We start from the raw sequence: 24,045 nt of genomic DNA on the forward strand, positions 1-24,045 counted from the left end.
TCCACAGAATACTGAAGAGAGGGAGAGTTACCAGTCTTAATTACGTGCCTAAGTGTCTTAAGTCAGGACAGATGGTGGGCAAAATGTAGAGCATCTTCCTACTTCTTCAGGCAATCTGTTTCAACAACTGAAGCCAGTGAAGGCAAGTGCTCAAGTCTGGATATGTTTCCCTCATTCCTGTTCCATCTGCCTTACAATCAGGGTCAATGCCTCAAATATTTTCATATTATAACACTATCTGTTGGTCTTAGAGCCACATAATGAAAAAAAGAAAAAAAAGCCTAATAAACTGCTAAAGCAAAGTTTAAATTATATAATTATACACATAAGGTTTACTAGTACTAAAAAGTATAAACCAGTCCTAATAAGTTATAGCTTAAATTCAATACAAAAAGTTCTAAGTAGAAACTTGACCTCATATAATGAGAGGTAGTATTAAGTTATGGTTAAATCATGAGCTCTGGAATCAGACAGGTTGGGTTCAAATCCCAGCTCTATCATTTACTAACATAATAACACTGAGAAAGTTCTATGTCTAAGTATCCTCATATATTTCAATGGTGACAATAATCCATTCCTCATAGTTTGCTGAGGTGATTAAACAAATTAACACATATAAAATGATTAAAATAGTCTGGGCCTGTAATCCCAGCACTTTGGGAGGCCAAGGCAGGTGGACTGCTTGAGCTCAGGATTTGAGACCAGTCTGGGCAACAAAGTGAGATTTCGCCTTTAAAAAAAAAAATTAGCAGGTAAGGTGACATGAGCCTGTAGTCCCAGCTGAGGCTAAGGCAGGAGGATCCCTTGAGCCCAGGAACTCAAGGCTGCAGTGGACTATGAATATGCCACTGCACTCCAGCCTGGGTGACAGAGTGAGGTCTTGTCTCAAAAAATAAAACAAAACAGTCTGGCACATGGTAAACACCCAAGCAATATTAACAATTTTATTAGTTGTAATTACATTGCTGATGATATCAGATGTCACTACACACTATGTGTCCCTAATGATAAAGGGGGAACAAGTCTTAAATTTTCACCGACCTATTTCTACTAAGTTGAACAATCTGCAACATTAAAGAAATTTGTGGCCAGGCATGGTGGCTCATGCTTGTAATCCCAGCACTTTGGGAGGCAAAGGTAGGAGGATCACTTAAGCTCAGGAGTTCAAAACCAGCCTGGGCAACAAAGCGAGATCCCATCCCTTTTTAAATATATGTATGTGTGTCATCACTTTTAAAAAATCCTATTCTATATATTCAAGTTATCCATTTATTTCCTTACTCAAACAATGGCATAGTTCATTTTTTCTTTTTTCAATTCAAAACTAGTACATGGGTATGCTTAATTCCATATCATAATTTTTCCACTGGAATGAAATTTCACAGTGCTGAATATTGAATGTAAATACTCAATAACCCCGTGAGGAGCTTTTGAAAAATTCTAGCACTTAGGCCCCACTCTTGAGATTCTGATTCAATTGATCTGGGTTAGGGTCTGGGCATTGGTACAGGTTAACCAGCTCTAATCCAAAAATCTGAAATCCTGCAAAATCTGAAACTTTTTGAGCACCAACATGATGCCTCAAGTGGAAAATTCCATATCTGACCTCAAGTGACAGGTCGAGTTCAAAACACAGCCAAAACTTTGTTTCATGCACAAAATTTTTTAAAATATTATGTAAAATTAGCTTCAGGCTATATGTTTAAGGTGTATATGAAACATGAATAAATTTTATTTTGAGACTTGGGTCTCATTCCCAAGATTATCTCATTACATACATGCATATATTTCAAAATCTGAAAAAAATTCCAACATCTAAGACACTTCTGGTTCCAAGATTTTGGGATAAGGAACTTTCAACCTGTATTTTTTAAAAGATCCACAAGTTGGAATTGAGTAAGGTCAGTAGATCGCATTAATATCAGTTTCTTAGTTGCAACACTGTACTATAGTTATGTAAGATACTACCACTGGGGATAACAGGTGGAAGGGTATTTACTGGTGAAAGAGTATTCCATGCAACTATATGTGCATCTACAATTGTATCAATATTAAGACTTTTTCAAAGTTCCCCAAATGATTCTAATGAGCAGCTATGATTGAGAACAAGTGGAATAAGTACTTTCTGACAGTAATACTGGAATCGATTGAAGAAGTCAAGTCTTCTTAATTTGATCACTAAACAGATATCAGGATATACACGAAAAAAGTGAAGACAGTATCTTTATTAATTTTATTGAGGTATAATTTACAAATAATTTAACAAAACCATTTTAGCAATTTGACCCAAGTATATACTCACATAACCACCCTCTCAACAGAGAACATTTCCATCACTCCAGAAAGTTCCCTCCTGCCTTTTTGCAGTCAATTCCCCCTACTTCATCCCAAGAAACCACTGGGACTTTAAGACAACCTGTGTTGTTTTTGCCTTAAAAAAAAAAAAAAAAAGAAAAACAGCTGGGCACGGTGGCTCACACCTGTAATCCCAGCACTTTGGGAGGCCAAGGTGGGTGGATCATGAGGTCAGGAGTTTGAGACCAGCCTGGCCAACATAGCAAAACCCCATCTCTATAAAAAATACAAAAATTAGCCAGGCGTGGTAGCACACGCCTGTAGTCCCAGCTACTCAGAAGACTGAGGCAGAAGAATCACTTGAACCTGGGAGACAGGGTTGCAGTGAGCTGAGATCACACCAAGATCAGAGAGCTAGACTCTGCTTCAAAAACACCCCCAAAACCAAAAACCAAAGAAACAAATCAGGCTGTGCACAATGGCTCACACCTGTAATCCCAGCACTTTGAGGGCTGAGGCAGGAGGATCACTTGAGTCCAGGAGTTCAAGACCAACCTGGGCAACAAAGTGAGACCCCTGTCTTTACAAAAATTTAAAAAAATAATTAGCCAGGTGTGATAGTGTATGCCTGCAGTCCCAGGTACTTGGTAGGCTGAGGTGGGAGAATCATTTAAGCCCAGGGGTTTTGAAGGCTGCAGTGAACTATGATTGTGCCACTGAACTGAAGTGTGGGTAATAAGACTGAGACCCAGTCTCTAAAATAAACAAAAAAACAAAACCAAAGAATTGTCTTTCCTCTCTTACTCGCATGGATATATGAGCGTGTGAGCATGTATGTGTCTGAGTGATAAAAATCCACTTTCTTAATATCATATGTGTCTATGAGTGATTAAAACCCAATAATTTAACAAATTTGTTTTAGTTGGAATAAAGAGTGATTGAGAACTGTGTGGGACCCCTGTGCTTACGAGAGAGGATGGAGGGTGCAAACTGGTGGAAAGGAAGTGAAGATTAACAGAGAGCAAATCTGAGCCACTTAAAAATATGCAGCCGTTGTGAGAGTAGAGTCTTCGGCTACTCATTCTCAGCTTTTCCCTTCCATCAGGCTAGCAAGAGATAGGAGTTTTGGAACACAGACTACAAGGCCAAGGTGGTAACAATCTACAATAACACAAGTTTCTTCACGTGGTATTTATATTATATAGTCTTAGAAAGCTCTACATGTTAGCTTTTAGAGACATGGAATGAGAATAGGGAGAAATCTTAGTGATAAGCCAGTATAGTTTCTCATTTTACAGATGAAGGGACCTAGGAAAAGGTTAAACAACAGGGCCAAAGCCATAGAGCTGGTCAGGCTCAGGATCACACTCCAAATTCCTTTACTTATAGTCCAGGTGACTCCATAACCCTGTGCTCTAGCAGGTAGAATCACTGTAAGAGATCCAAGATCTTGGGTTTTTTTCTCAACATGTATTGATGTGCACAGCATTTATCCCTAAGTTAGAAAAGGTCATATTCTACTTAACACACGTAGTCACTAAGCCGTAAGTTCCTATATGTTCCATACAGATGATTGCTTTAATTTTCTTTCCCAAATTTATTCATAAAATGGAATATCACATCAAAATGTTAAAGCATATTCAAGTCTCCCCATGAATACTATATGTTAACACAAAAATAATGTTTATACAATTTTCATTAGAAAATATATACAAATTTATAATCATTTTCTTTCTTAGGTTTTCCTATGCTTCCAATTATCATTTTCTTTTGTTTCTCTTTTTTTTGAGATGGAGTTTCCTTCTTTTGCCCAGGCTGGAGTGCAGTGGCGCAACCTCAGCTCACTGCTGCAACCTCCACCTCCTGGGTTCAAGTAATTCCCCTGACTCAGCCTCCTGAGTAGCTGGGATTACAGGCACCCACCACCACGCCCGGCTAATTTTTGCATTTTTAGTAGAGACAGGGTTTCGCCATGTTGGCCAGGCTGGTTTCGAACTCTTAACCTCTGGTGATCTGCCCACCTTGACCTCCCAAAGTGCTAGTATTACAGGTGTGAGCCACCACACCTGGCCTATCATTTTGTTTTCTATACAACATTTTCCCAATCATTAGGCATCTGGGTTGCCAGTCAGTATTTATTGTTTTGATTACTTAATGAAGGATAAAAATGCTTCTCTAGTAGAAACTCACTTTCATTTCTAAAGTTGGAAATAAAATACAATGGCAGAGAAGTAATCAAAAAGACAATCTCTTTTAAAGAATAGCAGCATATCCTTTAAAGGAAATTTGCTTTCCAGCTTACCTTTGGAAGGTGTGTTTGGATTCCCTTTTCAATAAGAGCCGTGGGGTATCCTCTTATATCTTTGACCAATGCCTTGGAAAATAAGTGCTACATCAACGTGGCAAGTAAGCCAAGCTCAGACAAGAGAATTACTACATTCAATTAGGGTTAGTTCTTAATAGTTTAAGAAGGTAGGGAATAGAAAATTTAATATTTGGACATCTTACCTATTGGCATAGAGATCTTTCTCTTTTTGGAGTTTGGCTTAAAAACAAAGCAGCCCTATAAAAAGAAAGAAAGACAAAAAGCATAAAGTCAAAGTAGCCAAAGAACAGATAAATGTAATTAAGCAAATATTTTATAGGCAAGCACTTTTTTAAAAAAAAGATGGTAGGGGAGAGAACACATTTCTTTCAGGTTCTAAAATATCACATCACTTCTCTCTGACCTGTAGAAGGATAATTCTAAAACAACAAGGGAGACTATATTCTCTCCCCTCCTTCCCATGAGAGGCCCATCTTTGATTTTGCTCTTTGGCACCTGATTCAAAAAGCAGATAAAGAAAATAAAAGCTGATTAAATTTAAGTCCAGAAAGGTTCCATTTTTATAAACTTAAAGGAATTAATACTACACATTAAAAAATGAAGATCAAGAAGGTTGAAAATAGTGATGCTTTCTCAACCCCCAAAATTATTTAAACTTGAAGTATCTATAACCTTAGTAGGAAATAGATAATTGCAGCTGTTTTCTTCATCTGATAAATGCCTATTCATTTATCCATTAAAGCTTGACTCAACACTCATCTCCTTTGGGAAACCTTCCCCAATTCTCTAACCAGAAATGCTCCTTTCCCTGAGATCTCACCGTATTTGAACATCTTTATTTTGCATTGCTTTAAGTCACTTTCATTGTATATCATAGTTGTTTATGGGTCTGTCTCTCTGAGAAGATTGTGAGTACCTTCAGGGACAAAATGTATTTTATTTATAATGGTTTCCCCAATGTTTGGAATAGTGCTAACATATATATTAGGCAATCAGTATATGAAATGAATAAATGCTTGCCAAGTAATTGTACTGGTACTTTCCCAGCTATGTTTAGTTTCCTATTATTTGACTAGTGGTAGACAGCCCGCCAGTTACCGGTCCTACTCTATTCTACCAATCCTAAAGTCATGCATGATGGATAGCTTCTTAAACATTTCTATTGCTATGGAAAATATAAGACAGAATGAAAGAACCATACCTAGGAAAAGTTATCAAAGGATAGTGTTAAAGACAGCTATGCAAATATAAAGTGGTCATTTGGATTATATGCTCCAAATTAAGAACTGTGCCTTATATTCCTTTTTTTTTCTTTTGAGACAGAGTCTCACTCTGTTGCCCAGGCTGGAGTGCAATGGTGCAATCTCGGCTCATTGCAACCTCTGCCTCCCGGGTTCAGATGATTCTTCTGCCTCAGCCTTCCAAGTATGTGGGATTACAGGCACCCACCAACATGCTCGGCTAATTTTGCATTTTAGTAGAGATGGGGTTTCACCATGTTGGCCAGGCTGGTCTCGACCTCCTGACCTCAGATGATCCACCCACCTCAGCCTTCCAAAGTGTTGGGATTACAGATGTGAGCCACTGTGCCTAGCCCTGTGCTTTATAATCTTATATCTGCAACTAGCAAAAGTGTATGAAATCACATACATATTTAGAGAAATCATGTGGTACCATGACAAACCTGTCATTGCCTCCTTTTGGAATCCACCTGCAATTCAGTAAAGGAAAAAGGAGCTTCAAAGGAGCAAGGAATGAGGAGTGACCAGAAAGGATATTAATATAGAGCAGTGGTAGTAACATGGTTAACCATTTGGAACTGCTGGTCAAGTGATGGTGTTTGAGATAGAGGAAGGCCAACAGCCAGAAAAATCTCATGAGGAAAGAGACATTAAAATGTTTAATAGGTTTAAGGGCCAGGCATGGTGGCTCACACCTGTAATCTCAGCACTTTGGGAGGCTGAGGCAGGAGGATCACTTGAGGTCAGGAGTTCAAGACCTGCCTAGCCAACATGGTGAAACCCCGCCTCTACTAAAAATACAAAAATTAACTAGGCGTGGTGGCACGCACCTGTAATCCCAGCCACTCAGGAGGCTGAGGCAGGAGAATCACTTGAACCCAGGAGGCGGAGGTTGCAGTAAGCTGAGATTGTGCCACTGCATTCCAGTCTGGGCGACAGAGCAACAGTCCCTCTCAAAAAAAAAAAAAAAAAGTTTAGATAGGTTTAAAAAAAAAAAAAGGCTGGGCACGGTAGCTTAGGCCTGAATCCCAGCACTTTGGGAGGCTGAGGTGGGCAGATCACAAGGTCAAGAGATAGAGACTATCCTGGCCAACATAATGAATCCCTGTCTCTACTTAAAAAAAAAAAAATACAAAAATTAGCTGGCATGCATGCCTGTAGTCCCAGCTATTCAGGAGGCTGAGGCAGGAGAATCTCTTGAACCTGGGAGGCGGAGGTTGCAGTGAGCTGAGATGGCACTTTTGCACTCCAGCCTGGTGACAGAGCGAGACTCTGTCTCAAAAAATTAAAAATTAAAAAAAGAAAGAAAAAAAGCTTGCAGTTCCATAAATTCATGAAATAGTTCTTAAAGCTTCTTATTCATGTAAGGTCTCATCCCAATACAGACATTTCTGTTATAATACCAAAAATGCTTTCCTGAAAAACCTTACTTTCTGCAAGATACATAGAAATAAGAGGTGCTTATGCAACAAACATGATTAAGGGATAGACCATTCAAAACCTACGGAACATTATAACCAGAACAAAACAAAACCAGTATCAATTCTAAGAAAAATACTACTACCTTTAAATCTCTACTAGCATAATCTTAAACCTTAGGGCTTGTACTTCCTCCCTGAGATGTAGTATTGAAAAGCACTGTTTCTCATAAACCATTTTAATCAAAATAAAAATCAGATCCATGATATAGCCTTCTTCATTAATCCAATGTTTTAACATAGGGAGAATGTAGCTTCTTCATCTGCATTTTTCAGGTTTAGCAAACAGCTTAATTTCAGGGGCTTCCCGCTGCCTGGGGTTAGCAGAGGCTTTTTGGAGAAAGTGACTCTTTGGCTGAGACCTGAAAAATTAGTAAAAGTTAGGCAAAGGATTAGAGCGAGGAGGGCAGAGCGAACATGTTCTTCTGCCCAGAAGACAGAAATAAAATGGCATATTAGAGGAATTTAAAAATCATAATCAGATAGTAGACGAAGAGTGGGAGCATTATGAAAAATGAGAATGAAAAAGTAATGTGGATGCGGGTTAGAACTGAAGGTCTTACTTTTCGTGGTCCAGAGCAGCGCCGTCCAACAGATCTTTCTGTAATGATAGAAATGTCATATATCTGCACTATCTAATATGGTAGCCACAGCCACATGTGGTGATTGAGTACTTGAAATATGGCTAGTGCAACGGAGGAACTGAATTTTTACTTAATCTTACTTTAACTCAAATTTAAATAGCCACATGTGGTTACTGGCTAATGCACTGGACAATACAGCTCTAGGGCTTATCTTCTTACCAACCACACTATGTCTTGCAATTTCTTGCCATCTAGGCAGCCAAGATGAGGAGTTCCGTAAGATACCTCCACCACACACACCCGCATCCCCATTACTTTTTCATTCTCATTTTTCATAATGCTCCCACTCTTCGTCTACTTTCTGATTACGATTTTTAAATTCCTCTAATATGCTATTTTACTTCTATCTTCTGGGAGGAAGAACATGATGTTCGCTCTGCCCTCCTCGCCCTAATCCTTAGCCTAACTTCTACTCATTTTTCAGGTCTCAGCCAAAGCGACACATTCTCCAAAAAGCCTCCGCTAACCACAGACAACCTATATTAGGTTCTTCCTTCTCTTCTGTTGCCTGCCTAGAACTCTTTTCCTTGCTAACACAATTTGTGATCATAAGTTTATCGTTTACTGACTTTCTAGACTGCAGAAACTGAGTGTTTTGTTTACCACTGCATTTCGATACCTAACAGAGTGCTTGGCGCACAGTATTTGTGAGAGGGAAAAAAGAGAGACTGGGGCACATCATCGGGACATTCGACCTCCACCAACCAGAACTCAAAAATCCTGCTAGCCGCACCACAAGGCAGATCCGCGTCCTCGCTCCCCAAGCAAAGTTGGCCTCAACTGATCGGGAGCAAGGAAGCCTCAGCTCAATACGCCGCTTCCTCCTTCCCCTCCAGCCAGGGATCGGAGGCCTACCTAAGTAACCTCCACCTCATTCCTTTTTCAAAGGGTAATGAGACGGCGGAAGAGCCACAGTGAACGCCGGCCACTGCATACCTTAGACACCGACGAGGTGGCCATGGTCTCAGCTGGCTCTGCGGATTCCAGATGTACTCGGGATTTCCCGCGCGCCCTCGCGGCTACAGGGCAGAGGTTAGTGGCGAGGCACGCAGCTTCTTGATTGGCTGACATTACCCTCCGGGGCGGGTTTCCGGTGCGCGGAGGCGGGGCGTATAAGGAGGTGGGGCGAGGCTGGGACTGGCGGACTACTGTGCTCTTCCTTGAGGCAGACATGGCGTGCGGCTTTCGCCGGGTTATTGCTTGCCAGGTATGGAACCCCTGCGAAGCTAGGGACCCCAAAGGCCTTTCACCGCTGCGGGCCAGTCCTCAGTCAGCTGAAGGGTGGGTCCCATGGAATCCTATTAGTTTCTGCCGCCTCCTCCCCCTTCTCTGGAGCTGTTGGGGCTCCTGAAGTCCTGTGGAGGGTCGGCTGGGACCAGTTTGTCTCCGTGAAAAGTAAACTTTGAACGGTACCTGGTGCTTCCTTCACTCCTTCCGATCCCACAGCTTTGTGTGCTTTACCTGGCTGGAAAGTCATTAGACCCCATAGAAGTTAGTGTTCTTTACATTTAGTGAAGTTGATGGTCTGGATTGTTCTTCAGAAGGACCTCATTTTAAAGCTGCTTATTTCTCTTGCAGTCACTTGGCCTATCCTAGAATTATTTTTGGTAACTCCCAAAGATATATGAGATATCTGAGACTCAGTTTTTCTTGGTTCAGGGTCATATTTGAATAGCTCTGTAGTGAGGAAGAGCTTACAAAATTGCAATATACTTGGTTTGTTTTGTTTTCACTTTTTGTGGAGAACGGGGTCTTGCTATATTGCCCAGGCAGGTCTCAAATTACTGGGCTCAACCTGTCCTTCCGTCTCTGCCTCCCTAAGAGCCGTGATTACAGGCGTGAGCCACCGCGCTGGGCGAATTGCAATATAAATGTGGAATTCATCAAAAAGAATTTTTAAGACTCATTGGCCACCCTTGCAAGGAAACTTTCTATTGTGGTCTTGACTAACCCATTTCCTTCTGATTAATGGATGTATTAGTGGACGTAATTTGCCTGATGTATAATTTACCTTAGCTCATTCTTACAGTATTTCTAGACATTTGTGGAGAAATCCCTCTGCCTTGTCTTTATGCTTATAGATGTACTGCCCTGTCCAGTGATAATTACCCAAATACCACCAACATGGCATTTTGGTAAGACAGCTGAATTATTGCTTACTGGGATAACGAAGAACACCACTTAGAGCTTTGGTGGTGTATTAAACTGGGAAAGCAAGGTCAGATTTCACTGATGGGTATGGCTTAAGGCTGGTCTTTCAGTGGCAGAGGGTAGGAGGGGGTTGGAGGAAGATGGCTTGATTAGGACTGGACACTGATCAGATACAGCAGTTCAAGATTGATAGGAAAAGCAAAGCAGCAAAGCAAAGAGTGCAAGGAGCCTTAAGGTGTAAACTGTTGGGGTTTTCTACTGGAAGAACTCACAGGCCTGGCATGTGGCTCATGTCTATAATCTCATCACTTTGGGATGCCGAGGTGGGAGGATGGCTTTAGCCCAGGAGTTCAAGACTAGCCTGGACAACTCAGGGAGACCCCATCTCAACCAATTTTTTTTTAAGTAGCCAGGTAAAGCCAGGCACGGTGGCTCATGCCTGTAATCCCAGCACTTGGAGGTGGAGGTGAGTAGATCACCTGAGGTCAGGAGTTCAAGACCAGCCTGACCAACATGGAGAAACCCCATCTCTACTAAAAATACAAAATTAGCTGAGCGAGATGGCACATGCCTGTAATCCCAGCTACTCGGGAGGCTGAGGCAGGAGAATTGCTTGAACCCAGGAGGCAGAGGTTGCGGTGAGCCAAGATGGCGCCATTGTACTCTAGACTGGACAACAAGAGCAAAACTCCGTCTCAAAAAAGAAAAAAAAAGAAGTAGCCAGGCATGATGGTGCACCTCTGTAGTCCTACCTGCTTGAAAGGCTGAGGCTGGAGGATCACTTAGATGGACCCACAAGTTTAAGGCTACAGTGAGCTATGATCATGCCACTGCACTCCAGCGGGGGTGACAGAGCCGAGACCCTGTCAACATAAAATAAAAGTAAAAAACGTGGAAAGCTAATAGATTTCTCAGGAAGTTCTTATAATGAATGATTATTTGGGCAGAAGTCTTCTAGAACAGTAAAATTATGCTAATGAAGACAAAGAAAGAAATTCGTGGTTATGTAGATAGTAAACCATATCAGGGCAGGTAGTTTTGGACCTTACTGTCTAAGCTGTGTCTAAGGGTAGATGGTTTCCATTCTTAGCCCTTAGGTCAAGATAGTGCCAAGATGAGAAACAAATTGTGTTTAGTTTTGCAAAGGCTGTGTTCTTTGTAAAGAATGTAAATTGGGCAAAGTGTGATGGCTCACACTTGTAATCCCATGACTTTGGGAGGCCGAGGCAGGAGATCCCTTGAGCTGAGATGTTCAGGACCAGCCTGGGCAACATAGGGAGACCCTCATCTCTACAAAAAATAAAAAACAAAACTTAGCTAGGTGTAGTGGCACATGCCTGTGGTCCCAGCTATTTGGGATTCTGAGGTGGGAGGATCGTTTGGTCCAGGTGGCTGAAACTAGCAAGCTTTGATTGCACCCCTGCACTCCAGCCTGGAAGACAAAGTAAGACCCTGTCTCAAAAAAAAAAAAAGAGGCAAGTTGGAGAAACAAGAACTAATATATTAAGTGTATATTTGTGCTAATTAGTACACATTCACATTTAAGCTCATGGCTAACCCTATGTTATAGAAGTATTAACCTTATTATATAATTAAGTTGAGATCCAGAGAAATTAAATAACCTACCCAAAGCCACATCATCAATAAATTGTAGAGTTGGTTTATGAACAGAAATCTAACTTTAAAATTAGATCTTTCCTATATACTATGCTGTTTAGTTTGTGAAAGCAAGAAGCACAATCCAATCATTGAACAAAATCTAATGGATTTATACAACAGTGTAAATTATGTAGATATATATCCATTTCTCTGAATATGGAGCCATTGAGGAATGATCTGAAACTTGAGGATAAATAAGAATATTTTCCACATGGGACATGTGGAAAAAAGAGCAAAGAAAAAAGTATTCAGTACAGTTTGAGCATTCCTAATCTGGAAATCTGAAATGCTCCAAAATTTGAAACTTTTTGAGTACTGACATGAGACTCAAAGGAAATGTTCATTGGAGAATTTCAGATTTCCAGATTAGGAGCTGGGTACAGTGGCTTATGCTGTAATTCCACCACTTGGGGAGACTGAGGCAGTTGGATCACTTGAGCCCAGGAGTTCAAGACCAGCCTGGGAAACATGGTGAAACCCCGTCCCTACCAAAAATTTAGAAAATTAGTTTGGTGTGGTGGCACACACCTGTAGTCCCAGATATGTGAGAGGCTGAGGTGGGAGGGTCACTTGAACCTGAGAGGTAGAAGTTGCAGTGAGCCGAGATTGTGCTGCTGCACTCCAGCTTGGGTAGCAAAGCAAGACCCTGTCTCAAAAAAAAAAAAAAAAAAAAAAAAAACCCCACAGATTTTCAGATTAGGGATGCTCAACAGGTAAGTACAAAGCCAATTTTCCAAAATCTGAAAAAATTCAGAAGTTGAAACACTTCTGGTCCCAAGGTTACCCAGCCTGTATTTAATACCTTTGTGAATGAGCATCCCCTTGCTATAATAGTTTAGGAATGAAGGAATTTGTAACATGCAATGGCAAATGTATTCAGCAAACTTTGATTAATGAGTCAACAGTTTTCTAAGCACTGTCATCAGTCCCAAGACTAAAAGTGAACAGAAAATAGTTTCTGCCCTGAAATGGCTGCAGACATGCTTGGAAAACAATGTAAACAGGTAATTGCATTGCAGCCTATAATCACTGTATTAGAAGAATGTGCAAAGTGCTAAGAAAACATGGAGAAGAAAGCTCCTAAGGGTCAGAGAAAGTTTTGTGAAAAGATGATGTTGGGTCTCAAGTTTTGAAAGGGGTATGGCTAGGAGTGTGCCAAGTAAATAGGATGAGAGCTTGGGGAAAGGTCACGTATTGCAAGAGGAGGGTGTGCATAGACACAGACATCTGGAAAGCACGATATGTACATGGAATCACAATATTTGAATGCCTTACTTCAGCAAGTCCTGTTGATTTTATCTTTGTATCTTGAATCCATCTACACCATTGCTGCTGCCTCCCCTCTTCTTTCTCTATTCCATACCAAGCCCCCATTATCACCTATATTGACTGCTTACAACAGCCTTCTGATGGGGTGTTTGTTTCCATTCTTGCCCTCCCTCCAATACATTCTCCATATATCAAGAAAAGTGACCTCTAAAATATGAATCAAATTGCGTCAGTTATCTTTCTTTGTTGCACAAGTCTCTACCAGAACCTTAACTTCTTCAACTTCCATTCATGCCCTACTCTATCCTTTTTGTAGGAACCCAGCTATAGGGTTATTTTCTGTTTTTCTAACATAGCGAAGTCTTTCCATTCCTATTGCATGGATTATTCCCTGGGCCTAAAAGAAATGCATTTTATACCATCACTCTTTATGCACGAAGAAAGTTTCACGATACAATACTTATTTATACTGTATTCTGTCCTATTTATACTATATTTTTTAAGACTGGTGGTTGGGACTCAATGGAGTTTATTTCTACCTGGCAACCCATAATTTGAAAAGTATATCCTCTAGTTCTCTTAGTCCCTTGTTTGTTTCTATGATGACAATAATAAGAATAAGAGTAATTGTTTTACTTGTTTTAGTGTATGTTTCCTCTATAAGCTTCATGAAGACAGAACATGTCTTACTCACTGTTATATCCTCAGTACCAGCAAAGTACCTGAAACATAGGTGTTAATACATATCTGAAGAACGAAGACCTGAATATCTCTATTGTGATCTCATAGAAAATATGCAGCTTCTCTGAATGAGTTCATAATTTTAAAGCTATGGAGATGATGTGGTGTGGTGGCTAAAATAACTCCATCTTGGATGCTAATTTGCCATCTTGACTTTTGATCATCCCTAGTTTCAGGAATACCTCTAAGATTTCTATTTTATCTACTGTTTATAGTAGATTAACAGTATTATCAATAGCCCTGTAAAGTGAAGCAAAATACAGCACTGTACAAGTGAGGTATCCCATAAATAGTAGTTACTATAATCTTCAACATCATTATTAATCCTTGTAGCAATCCCGTAAACTTGGAATGAAAACCATCATACAGCCTCCTGTATTGTATTAAGGACAGGATTTATAATTCCTGCCCTTAATCAAATCGTAGGCTGTAACATAGCATTCTTGATTTTTTCTAAGGGATTGACTTCACATTCCTTCTGAAGTCCTTTTGAAGTCAACCAAGTCAAAGCACGGTCACCCCTTTTCTATGGTATATAAGCCTTGGGTCTTGGGGTGGATAACAGTGCAAGGATCCATCATCTTGTCTCTCAGCTTCCTGAGATATGACTTCTGTTCATAAATCCATATTAAATGTATCTTTCTGAGAAGCTGGGTTTGTCAGCTGCTTTCTTTAGCCTCTCAGCCTCCTCAGTGTTTTGAGAGTACGTTTGTATAGACCTGCTTACCATGGAACACTTAATAATGGTGGGAAGGATTAGAATTCTAGCTTCACTATTTGTATAACTAACTCTTGACAAATCAGCTATAAGATGATGGTTTTGATTCCAAGTTTACAGGATTGCTACAAGGATTAATAATGGATGTTGAAGATTATAATAACTACTATTCATGGGATACCTCACTTGTACGGTGCCGTATTTTGCTTCGCTTTACAGGGTTATCGATAAAATCTAATGAGATAAGAGTACTTAATGTCAGGAGCTGGGAATGGTCTGTAATTTTATCCTCTTAAGTTCTTACCACAGTTCCATGGATGGTGGCAGAAAACATCAGACCCCTGAATGAGGGAAAAGGATTTTACTCTTCATAGCAATAGCAGTAGCCACAGTATCAACATATTTTGTGTGTCAATTTCCAAAGTCCTTCTTCTTCCCATCTTCCCATAGCACAATGTGAAGAGGGTTAGATAATACCTCCACAGGCTGTGTACTGTGTTACAGGAGAGAAACCTTGAGTCTTTTATAATGGGCAGTAAGCATGCCTGCCCTTTGCTGTGGAGTGAGGAACCATCTTCGTTTTACAAATCTGTATCCTTGAAAGATAGTCCAGAACAAAGGCAATTGGTGTCTTGTTTGCAAGACACAGAAATGTAAGAGTCCCATGAAGATTTGTCTCTCAACACTAAGCATAGTGGTAGATTGTGCTTAGTGGTACACCCATACAATGTATACAATACTTGATATTTTTGTTTCATCATCTCAGTTAAGCCATTGCTATTTGTATTGTTATCCATATTTTACAGAAAAAGACACTGAGATTCAGGAACATGAAAGGAATAACCTAAGGTCACTCAGCTATAAAATTCTAGAGTTGAACTACTAACCTAGCTGTTTGCCTCAAAGCCAGAATTCTTGGTATTCTATATATAGAGTTACATTTATAAACTGCCTGTACCATGCCTGGCTCGAAATAATGATGGAATATAGATTTGTCTCCCTTTCTTACTTGCTTTTCGTTTAGGTTTGGTCATTAAACTTAAATTCAGCTAGTTCTTTTTTTTTTTTTTTTTGAGATGGAGTTTCGATCTCGTTGCCCAGGCTGGAGTGCAATGGCATGATCTTGACTCACCACAACCTCGGCCTCCTAGGTTCAAGTGATTCTCCTGCCTCAACCTCCTGAGTAGCTGGGATTACAGGTATGCGCCACCGTGCCCGGCTAACTTTGTATATTTAGTAGAGACAGGGTTTCTCCATGTTGGTCAGGCTGGTCTTGAACTGCTGACCTCAGGTGATCCACCCACCTTGGCCTCCCAAAGTATTGGGATTACAGGCGTGAGCCACTGCACCTGGCCCAGCTAGTTATTTTAATTTTGATAATAATTTTGATAATTTTAATTGTGATATTAGTACAAAGAACTCCATATCCTCTTTATCTAGATTCATCAGTTATTAACATTTTGCTGCATTTGCTTCATCATTCTGTATAATTTTTTCCAGTGTCATTTGAGAGTCGATTTCATACATCATTCTCCTTTACCTCTTAATATGTAATTGTTTATTTTTTAAGAACAAGGCTGTTTTATATGACCACAATTCAGTTATTAGGTTCATATAACATTGATAAAATGGTTTAACCTACAGTCCATATTCCAGTCTTGTTGATTTTTTTTTCCAGTATAGGATCACAGATTGCATTTAGTTGTCATGTAACTGATACATTTTAAGTAGCTTTACGCTATCCTTATTAACTTATATCTACATAGCTTGATGGAGGAGCCACCCTGCAGGAAGACCAGCTTTCTTGACTCTTCTGTTGAGTTTATTATCAAATTTCAGGTGTGGCCTCAAGAAGCAATTAAACTGGTTGACCAATTGTTATCATTTGGTCCTGAGGTGCAATATTTTTGTTGGGAAGATATTCATCCACATTAAAGTAAACAGCAGAACTGACTAAATTATCTAGGTATGTACTGTCCTTTGCTTCTCATCTATTCTCACAGACCTACCAGCATTTCATTCTGCTTAAAACCACTAGTTGTATAAGAACCATGCTATAGCAAAAGAAACTATCATCAGAGCAAACAGGCAACCTACAGAGTAGTCGAAAATTTTTGCAATCTATCCATTTCACAGAGGTCTAATATCTAGAACCTACAAGGAACTTAAAACAACCCCATTAAAAAGTGGGCAAAGGACATGAACAGACCCTTCTCAAAAGACGACACTTATATGGCCAACAAACATTTCAGAAAAAACTCAACATCACTGATCATTAGAGAAATGTAAATCAAAACCACAATGAAATACCATCTCATGCCAGTCAGAATGGCAATCATTAAAATGTCAAGAAACAACAGATGGTGGTGAGATTGTGGAGAAATAGAAATGCTTTTATACTGTTGGTGGAAATGTAAATTACTTCAACTATTGTGGAAGACAGTGTGGCGACTCCGCAAAGATCTAGTACTAGAAATAACATTTGATCCAGCAATCCCATTGCTTGGTATATACCCAAAGTAATATAAATCATTCTGTTACAAAGATACATGCACATGGATGTTCACTGCAGCACTATTCACAATAGCAAAGACGTGGAATCAACCAATGCCCATCAGTGATAGACTGGATAAAGAAAGTGTGGTTGGTACATATATACACCATGGAATACTATGCAGCTGTAAAAAAGAATGAGATTATGTCTTTTGCAGGGACGTGGATGGAGCTGGAAGCCATTATTCTCAGCAAACTAATGCAGGAATAGAAAACCAAACACTGTACATTGTCACTTATAAATGTGAGTTGAATAATGAGAACACATGGCTATGGGGAGAGGAACAACACACACGGGCCTGTCAGGGGTGGAGTGGAAAGAGGGGGAGAGCATTAGGAAAAATAACTAATGCATGTGAGGCTTAATACCTAGGTGATGGGTTGATGGGTGCAACAAACCATCATGGCACATGTTTAACTATGTAATAAACATGCACATCCTGCACATGTACCCTGGAACTTAAAATTAATTTTTAAAAAAGCCATGCTAAATTTCTTTTATTATAGATAATTACTCATAATTTGCCTTTTAAATTGTTTGGGATGTTCTCTTCTAAGTCCCAAAGTTTTAATTCTTATTTTATTTGCTTCTTGTTTGTGTTTTGAAACTAATGCACACCTATTCCTGAGGAAAATTTCTGCAAATGTGGGAGGGCTTCTGCACTGGCTCTTGGTGGCAAACCTACAGTTCTTGACTTGGTAGTGCTGGAGGATCAGAAGTGAGGAACAATTGGGGTAATTGCCTTTTTAGACTCATGGCCTATAGATTATGTTAATGAGGATAAAAATGCAGAGTTAATTTTCATAAGATTATGTCAATTTTGCCACCTGTATGTCTGGTTGCTAAAGCATATGGATCTATTTTTCATTAGCAAAATTAGGTTTTTATGCAATTATCACAGATTTTGATCCTGAACCTGGCAAGTGTAGCACCTAGCTGAATTTAGTACCTATCTAGAGCCAGACTGAGAATATTTTTTGACTTTGTACTCGGTTATCTGAGTACTAGAGGTAGGACTCATATTTGCTTATGTATCAGAGAAATAAATGATGGAGGACTGCTGACAGACTAGTTGATTACTGTGCTTTCCTAGGAAATGCTCTGGAGCCAAAGATTCTATTATGTTAGACACTCTGATATTAGGTTCCTAAATCTAAAGTTTAGAATTGTGCTTTGGTACATTGTAAGCACTCAATACATATTAGCCATTCTTATATTACATGTTAAAATCTCTGATCTTAGGTTCCCAAACCAGATCTGGCAGATTGACACATTGTCACTTATAAGTGTGAGCTGAACAATGAGAACACATGGCCACTGGGAGGATGGAAAGTGTTCCCACTGTACTTGCCCCTCCTTTCCTTTCTACCTCAAAAAAATAACTGCATCAACTGGCTGCCCCTCACCAAGAATCTTAAGATGCGCCTCACCAAGAATCTTGGATTTTCACTTGGTATTCCCTTAAGAAGTACTTCTTCTTAAAAATAAACAAACAAATAAATAAAAGACCAGGTGCAGTGGATAATGCCTTTAATTTCAGCACTTTGGGAGGCTGAAATGGAAGGATTGCTTGAGTCCAGGAGTTCAAGACCAACCTGGGCAATACATGGCAATATAGTGAGACCTCATCTCTACAATAACCTAACAAATAAAAAAAAAAGTGCTTCTTTTTTGTTTTGTTTTGAGACAGAGTTTCACTAGCAAATTCCTACCTCAGGTAATCCACCCTCAGCCTTCCAAAGCACTGGGATTACAGGTGTGAGCCACTGCGCCTGGCAAGAAGTGCTTCTTGCATTCAACCTCAGATTTGCTCCTCATTCAATGCTTTAGTTTATTCAAGGACTGTGACTAATTTTATGGATTTTCTCTTAAAATTTTCAGGTTTACTGTTACAGTCTTTTATTATTTGGTTTTCATTGTGTAATCTTTTTTTAGGATACTTTACTCTGTAAAAGTTTTAGCAGTTTGAGGCCTAAAGAAGATATTTATCAGTAGACCTTCTTATGTTTGTGCTAGATGAAACCCAATGCCAGGCGAAACAGCCCTACTTGAAGGGAACATAAAGAAAAAAACCCTGAAGCTAAGCAAACCCATTGGTCACATCCTGATCCAAGAACGCTCCAAATCCAATCTCAGAGACAGTTGAAGAAAGTCATATTACTTCCAGAATAATTCTGAACCTATGAGAATGCAGATGAACTTAAAACCATGCTCAGCGTCTCTCAGTGTCTTTTTCTTTTATTGCTCCCTTTTTTGCGGGGGCTGCACCCATATGAGAGAAAGATAAACCTCTAATTAAAAACATTCACTTAGTCTGGGTGGGCATTGTTAAAATGGGAGGCAACTGCTCTCTCCCGAAGCTGTGGTTCTTAAGCACTAACTGCAGACTTGAATCACCTGAGAAGCATTTAAAAATACTTAAGCCCAGGCCCTTTGGCCTGGGGTAGGGCGTGGGCCTTGAGGTTATAAAAATTATCAGGTGATTCAGATGTTCATCCAGGCTTGATAACCACTACCCAACAGCTACCCAGAGACAGAAAGGTGTAGTGCAGTGGTCTCACTGCACATTAGAATCACCTGGGGAACTTTTTACATCCTGCTGACCAGAGCCCACTTTATACTAATTAAATCAGAATATTTGCACGTGGGAGCCAGGCAGGTTTTCCTAAAGATTTCCCGTGGTCATTCCAACGTACAGCAAAGTTGGAACTGCTGGTGTAGTGACTAAGAACATTGACCATGGGAAGACCCAGCTTCTCCTCTGATAGATTTTTAAGTTTTCTTCGCCTCATCTGGAAAATCTGGAAAATTATTTAGCTACCATGTAGATGTATCATCAAGATTCAAGGTATTAATACATATGGAGTGCTTAGAATTGTGTTTGGTATGTTGTATGTATTCAGTATCAGTAAATATTAGTCATTATTTATGTTATTTTAGAATATCTGAGGGTGGGGTACTTTGAATACCTCTCTCCCCCTCACCACTCTAGGTTTAGCACCATGTGAAGTTAGTAAACAGTGCATGTCTGAGCCCTACTGCTTAACGTTTAATAGGAATTCCTTCAACGTACTTTTATAAAGTTGTGGTTTAGTAAAGGAAAAGTTCTCATTTTTGCAAAAAAATGCCTGCTCATTTTAAAGAATTAAGCGATACAAAAATGCAAAGAATTTTTTTAACTCCCCCATAAATCATCATCAACATTGACTTTTAGTTTTAGGTATATTTCTATGTAGATATACAGGCAGAAAAAAAAAAAAGGAAGGAAAATAGGAAGGAAAACTGGATAAATATACTTTTTACAAAATCCAGGCTGTGTTGTAATGAGTTTTTATTTTCAGAGTGTTTTAAGTTTTACGATGGAAAATATCCAATATACTGAAAGTAAAATAGTATTATGAATACCTCATGTACTCATTACTGAAATGCTGTTTTATTTTTATCATTTTTATTATGTTTGTATTATTTTAAAATAGAAATGGTGGGGTTCTCACTATGTTGCCCGAGGCTGATCTCAAACTCTTGGCCTCAAGTGATCCTCCGCCTTGATCTCCCAAAGTATTGGGATTACAGGCGTGAGCCACCACGCTTGGCCTGAAATGCTGTTTTAAATAAAAATGTTAAAAGTAGTTTTGTTTGAATTCAGTGAAAGAAAAACCAAAATGCAGTTCAAAAAAATTGATTTCCTAAATGAGGTTTTTACAGATAAGAAAACTGTGAAAAACATTACAATTTGTAGTTTTTTTTTTAAAGATCTTCATGTTTCTAATTTACATAGCATCATCTTCTACCATAAGGGATGAAGACATTAGCACTCAGATGTATAACTTTCTTCTATCTTTACCAATTTGTGTTGAGTAACCTTCTCACTCAAAGTTTTATAACACTTATAGTCTGTTTAGTAACCATATCTGTGCAGTTTGTCTCCTATTCATTTTATGTTGAACCAGATAAAATGCTTACCACCAATCTTTTTCCTGATCTATGGCTTAATTGGCTGTATTTAAGAAATTATGACTTCTCAGAAAAAATCCTAGAAATATCAAAAGGAGGCTTAATCTTTAGAAAATTACCATGTTTAGAAATAAGGCTGAATGCAGTGGCTTACACCTTTAATCCCAGCACTTTGGGAGTCTGGGGCAGGATGTTTGCTTGAACCCAGGAGTTTGAGACCAGCCTGGACAACAAGGTAAGATATGCTGTCTCCACAAAAAATACAAAAAATTAGCCAGGCACAGTGGTGCACACCTGTAGTTCCAGCTACTCAGGAGGTTGAGGTGGGAGGATCGATTGAGCCCAGGAGTTAGAAGTTGCAGTGAGCTAACATCATACCACTGCATTTCAGCCTGGGCAACAAAGTGAGACCCTGTCTCAAACAACAACAAAGAATCAAAATCTTTCTTTTAGAAATAAAGGAATAACACTGATTGTTTAGTTCTTATCTCAGGTTTTCTCTCCTGATACCATAGATGCAAATCCGTAGGGCAATCCCAATATAATTTTAAAATTTTCCAATCTTCCTGTGTTGGCAATTAACTCAAATTTAAAAACAACTGAACAGGTGAAACAAACATACTAGTTTGCAACTTCTTTATTAAATGAATCTATTCCTATGTAATATCACCACCAAATTATCTGCTTTGACCAGATCATGATCTTTATCATTTAGATAATGTGACTACAAAGTAAAATACATTTATTTCATTTCCCATGGAGTTTTCTTGATTGGATGCTTTATTTTCAAAATTTAGTAACTTAACCAGCATGTATCTCAGTGTTGAATTTTCTGTATATTTTCTTGACATTATTTTTATCTGTAGATTCAGTTTGTGTCTTTTTAATTAAAATATGTTAATCATAGAAAAGAATGTAGTTAATACTTATATGCCCTACACCCGGTTTGAAAAATAAAATATTACAAATACTTTTAAATTCTTGAGACTACCTATCTCAGACAAACTCTTTCCTTACACAAGAGGTAATGTGTATCTTGAAATTTGTGTTTATTATACCTGTGAATGTCACTTATTACCTATGACTGTAGCTCTGAATAGTATAATTTTATAAGTTATTAAATTTTTTATAAATTGTATCAAACTGTAATCATTTTTGTGCAGCTGCAGCTTGGATTTTTTGGTTTGACTCAATTTTTTAAAAAGACATATCCAGCTGGGCACAGTGGCTCACACCTGTAATCCCAGCACTTTGTGAGGCTAAGGCGAGTGACTTGAGGTCAGGAGTTCGAGACCAGCCTGGCCAACATGGTGAAACCCCACCTCTACTAAAAATACAAAAATTAGCTGGACGTGGTGGTGGGTGCCTGTAATTCCAGCTACTCAGGAGGATGAGGCAGAAGAATTGCTTGAACCCAGGAGGTGGAGGTTGCAGTGAGCGGAGATCACACCATTGCACTCTAGCCTGGGTGACAAGAGCGAAACTCTCTCAAAAAAAAAAAAAATTATCCATAATGATGCATGGAAGTCTAGTTCTTTGATTTTACTGCTGAATGGTGTACCATAGTAGTAGTGTACCACAATTTAGATTTGGTTCTTTATTTCGTGGAAGTTTTTCTCTTGTTTATATCATGCCCTATCTCCCATCACCTTGGTCACACCTCTGATTCCAGCTGCCACTTGAGTAAACAGTTCCGTATGTGCTTCCATTCACCTATTGCTAACAGTACCCCATCCTCTCTGCAGCTTGCTGGTCCCAGCACATATGTAGCTCCAGTGTGGTGAAATTATTCTGGATAGAGAATTCTGGTAGACATTGTGTATGTATTTTAGGAGGTACCAAGAAAAGCCTCCATTGCTTACAGCAATAACTTTGATGGCATGATCTTGTATTAACTTTTCTTCCTTCCCTGTCTCTCATCATTTCTGCCCCCAGAAACCATCTCCCAAATAAACTGCTTGCCCACAAGTCTTTTTCTCAGCCCTGCTTTTGGGGAAGCCAAGGCGTGGGTGTGGGTGTATGTGTGTGTGTACTTTCCATTTTGTAGGGTTCTGTTGATTCATCTCTGTGACTTCTGATAAGTGATACCAAGTTAGGAGCCCTGCTAAATAAGGCTGCTCCATTCTGCTTCAAAATCTGTAGTGTCATGTCTTGGAGACCTCTTTGAAGTTTGTGGCTTTGAATTTTGTCTCTCTATCCTTATGTATTGGTTGCTAGGGAAGCAGTCTACCTTCTTTCCTTCCTGTCTGCTTGTTTTTGTTTGCCAGTCTTCTTTCTTTTTGTATTTTAAGGACACTGATTTTCATGAGGTTGGATTATCTTGTCTTCAATTCTATTTATTTTTCTGATTACATTAATCTTTGTATACTCTGATTATTTTTGTTCTATGTCATACTTTTTTTTTCAATTATGACTATACTCATGTTTCTAAATTATTAGTTTTATAGTAAAAAGTTTGGTCATCAATTTTTAGACTCCTTTTAAAATTCACTTTTGTTTTCTCATCTTGTCTTTTTTAATTCTTGTGTATTCTACTCACATTCTCAGTAAGTTCCAGATCCTGAAGCATTTGTGAACAATGTTCTTCATATTCATTGGGTTACATTTTTCTCCTGGACAGAGTTATTTGATCTTTTGAATGCCACATTTTTTTTCGGCTGTCTATCTTTTGGTCTGGGCCTTCCTCCCTTTTCTGTCTCTCCCTATTTTTGTTTATTTCAGTTTGAGCACCTGCTGGTGATGCCTGTTCTTTTTCTTCTTGCTCATGCTTGACAGCTCTGCCCCAGCTTTCTATTTGTTTGCACATTGTGTGGATGATTTCTTCACTCCTAGTGTCACATTTGTTCTTGACTTACCTCACCTTTATGGTTGCAAAAATATAAACTCTGCCCCCTTTCCATTCTTCTTTTGTCTCTCTCTCTCCAGTAGGTCATGGTGACCTGTATATATTATTCCTCAATTTTGATATGGTATATGTTTGCTAACTAGCCCCAATACTTTTCTGTCTTCCTATAA

The 24,045-nt window shown here is 39.1% G+C and overlaps 2 protein-coding genes across 10 annotated transcripts in view; one reads left to right on the forward strand and one right to left on the reverse strand.

Moving 5' to 3' along the window:
• Window positions 1-8,997, reverse strand: part of ORC3 (origin recognition complex subunit 3) — a 68,847-nt gene extending 59,850 nt beyond the window's left edge. For 4 of the 9 annotated variants that reach the window (XM_064360857.1, XM_012444206.3, XM_012444205.3 and 1 more), the window contains exons 1-2: window positions 8,921-8,997; window positions 4,804-4,858 (exon numbers count right to left, since the gene is read on the reverse strand). In XM_064360857.1, the coding sequence (XP_064216927.1) occupies window positions 4,804-4,858; window positions 8,921-8,944 (79 nt within the window). In that variant the 5' untranslated portion in view covers window positions 8,945-8,997. Of the gene's footprint in view, window positions 1-4,597; window positions 4,670-4,803; window positions 4,859-7,426; window positions 7,577-7,903; window positions 7,942-8,920 lie in introns of those variants that run through there. The other 5 variants (XM_064360858.1, XM_012444209.2, XM_012444211.2 and 2 more) reach the window with 4 other exon arrangements.
• Window positions 8,998-9,119: 122 nt separating this feature from the next.
• The window catches only part of RARS2 (arginyl-tRNA synthetase 2, mitochondrial), an 85,841-nt gene continuing 70,915 nt past the window's right edge, over window positions 9,120-24,045 (forward strand). The window contains exon 1 of the mRNA XM_012444217.3: window positions 9,120-9,191. Coding sequence (XP_012299640.2) covers window positions 9,156-9,191 — 36 coding nt within the window. The 5' untranslated portion in view covers window positions 9,120-9,155. The remainder of the gene's footprint in view (window positions 9,192-24,045) is intronic.

Source organism: Aotus nancymaae, unplaced genomic scaffold (assembly GCF_030222135.1).
Source record: "Aotus nancymaae isolate 86718 unplaced genomic scaffold, 86718_ANA_hifiasm-v0.15.2.pri h1tg000040l, whole genome shotgun sequence".
Lineage (NCBI taxonomy): Eukaryota > Metazoa > Chordata > Mammalia > Primates > Aotidae > Aotus > Aotus nancymaae.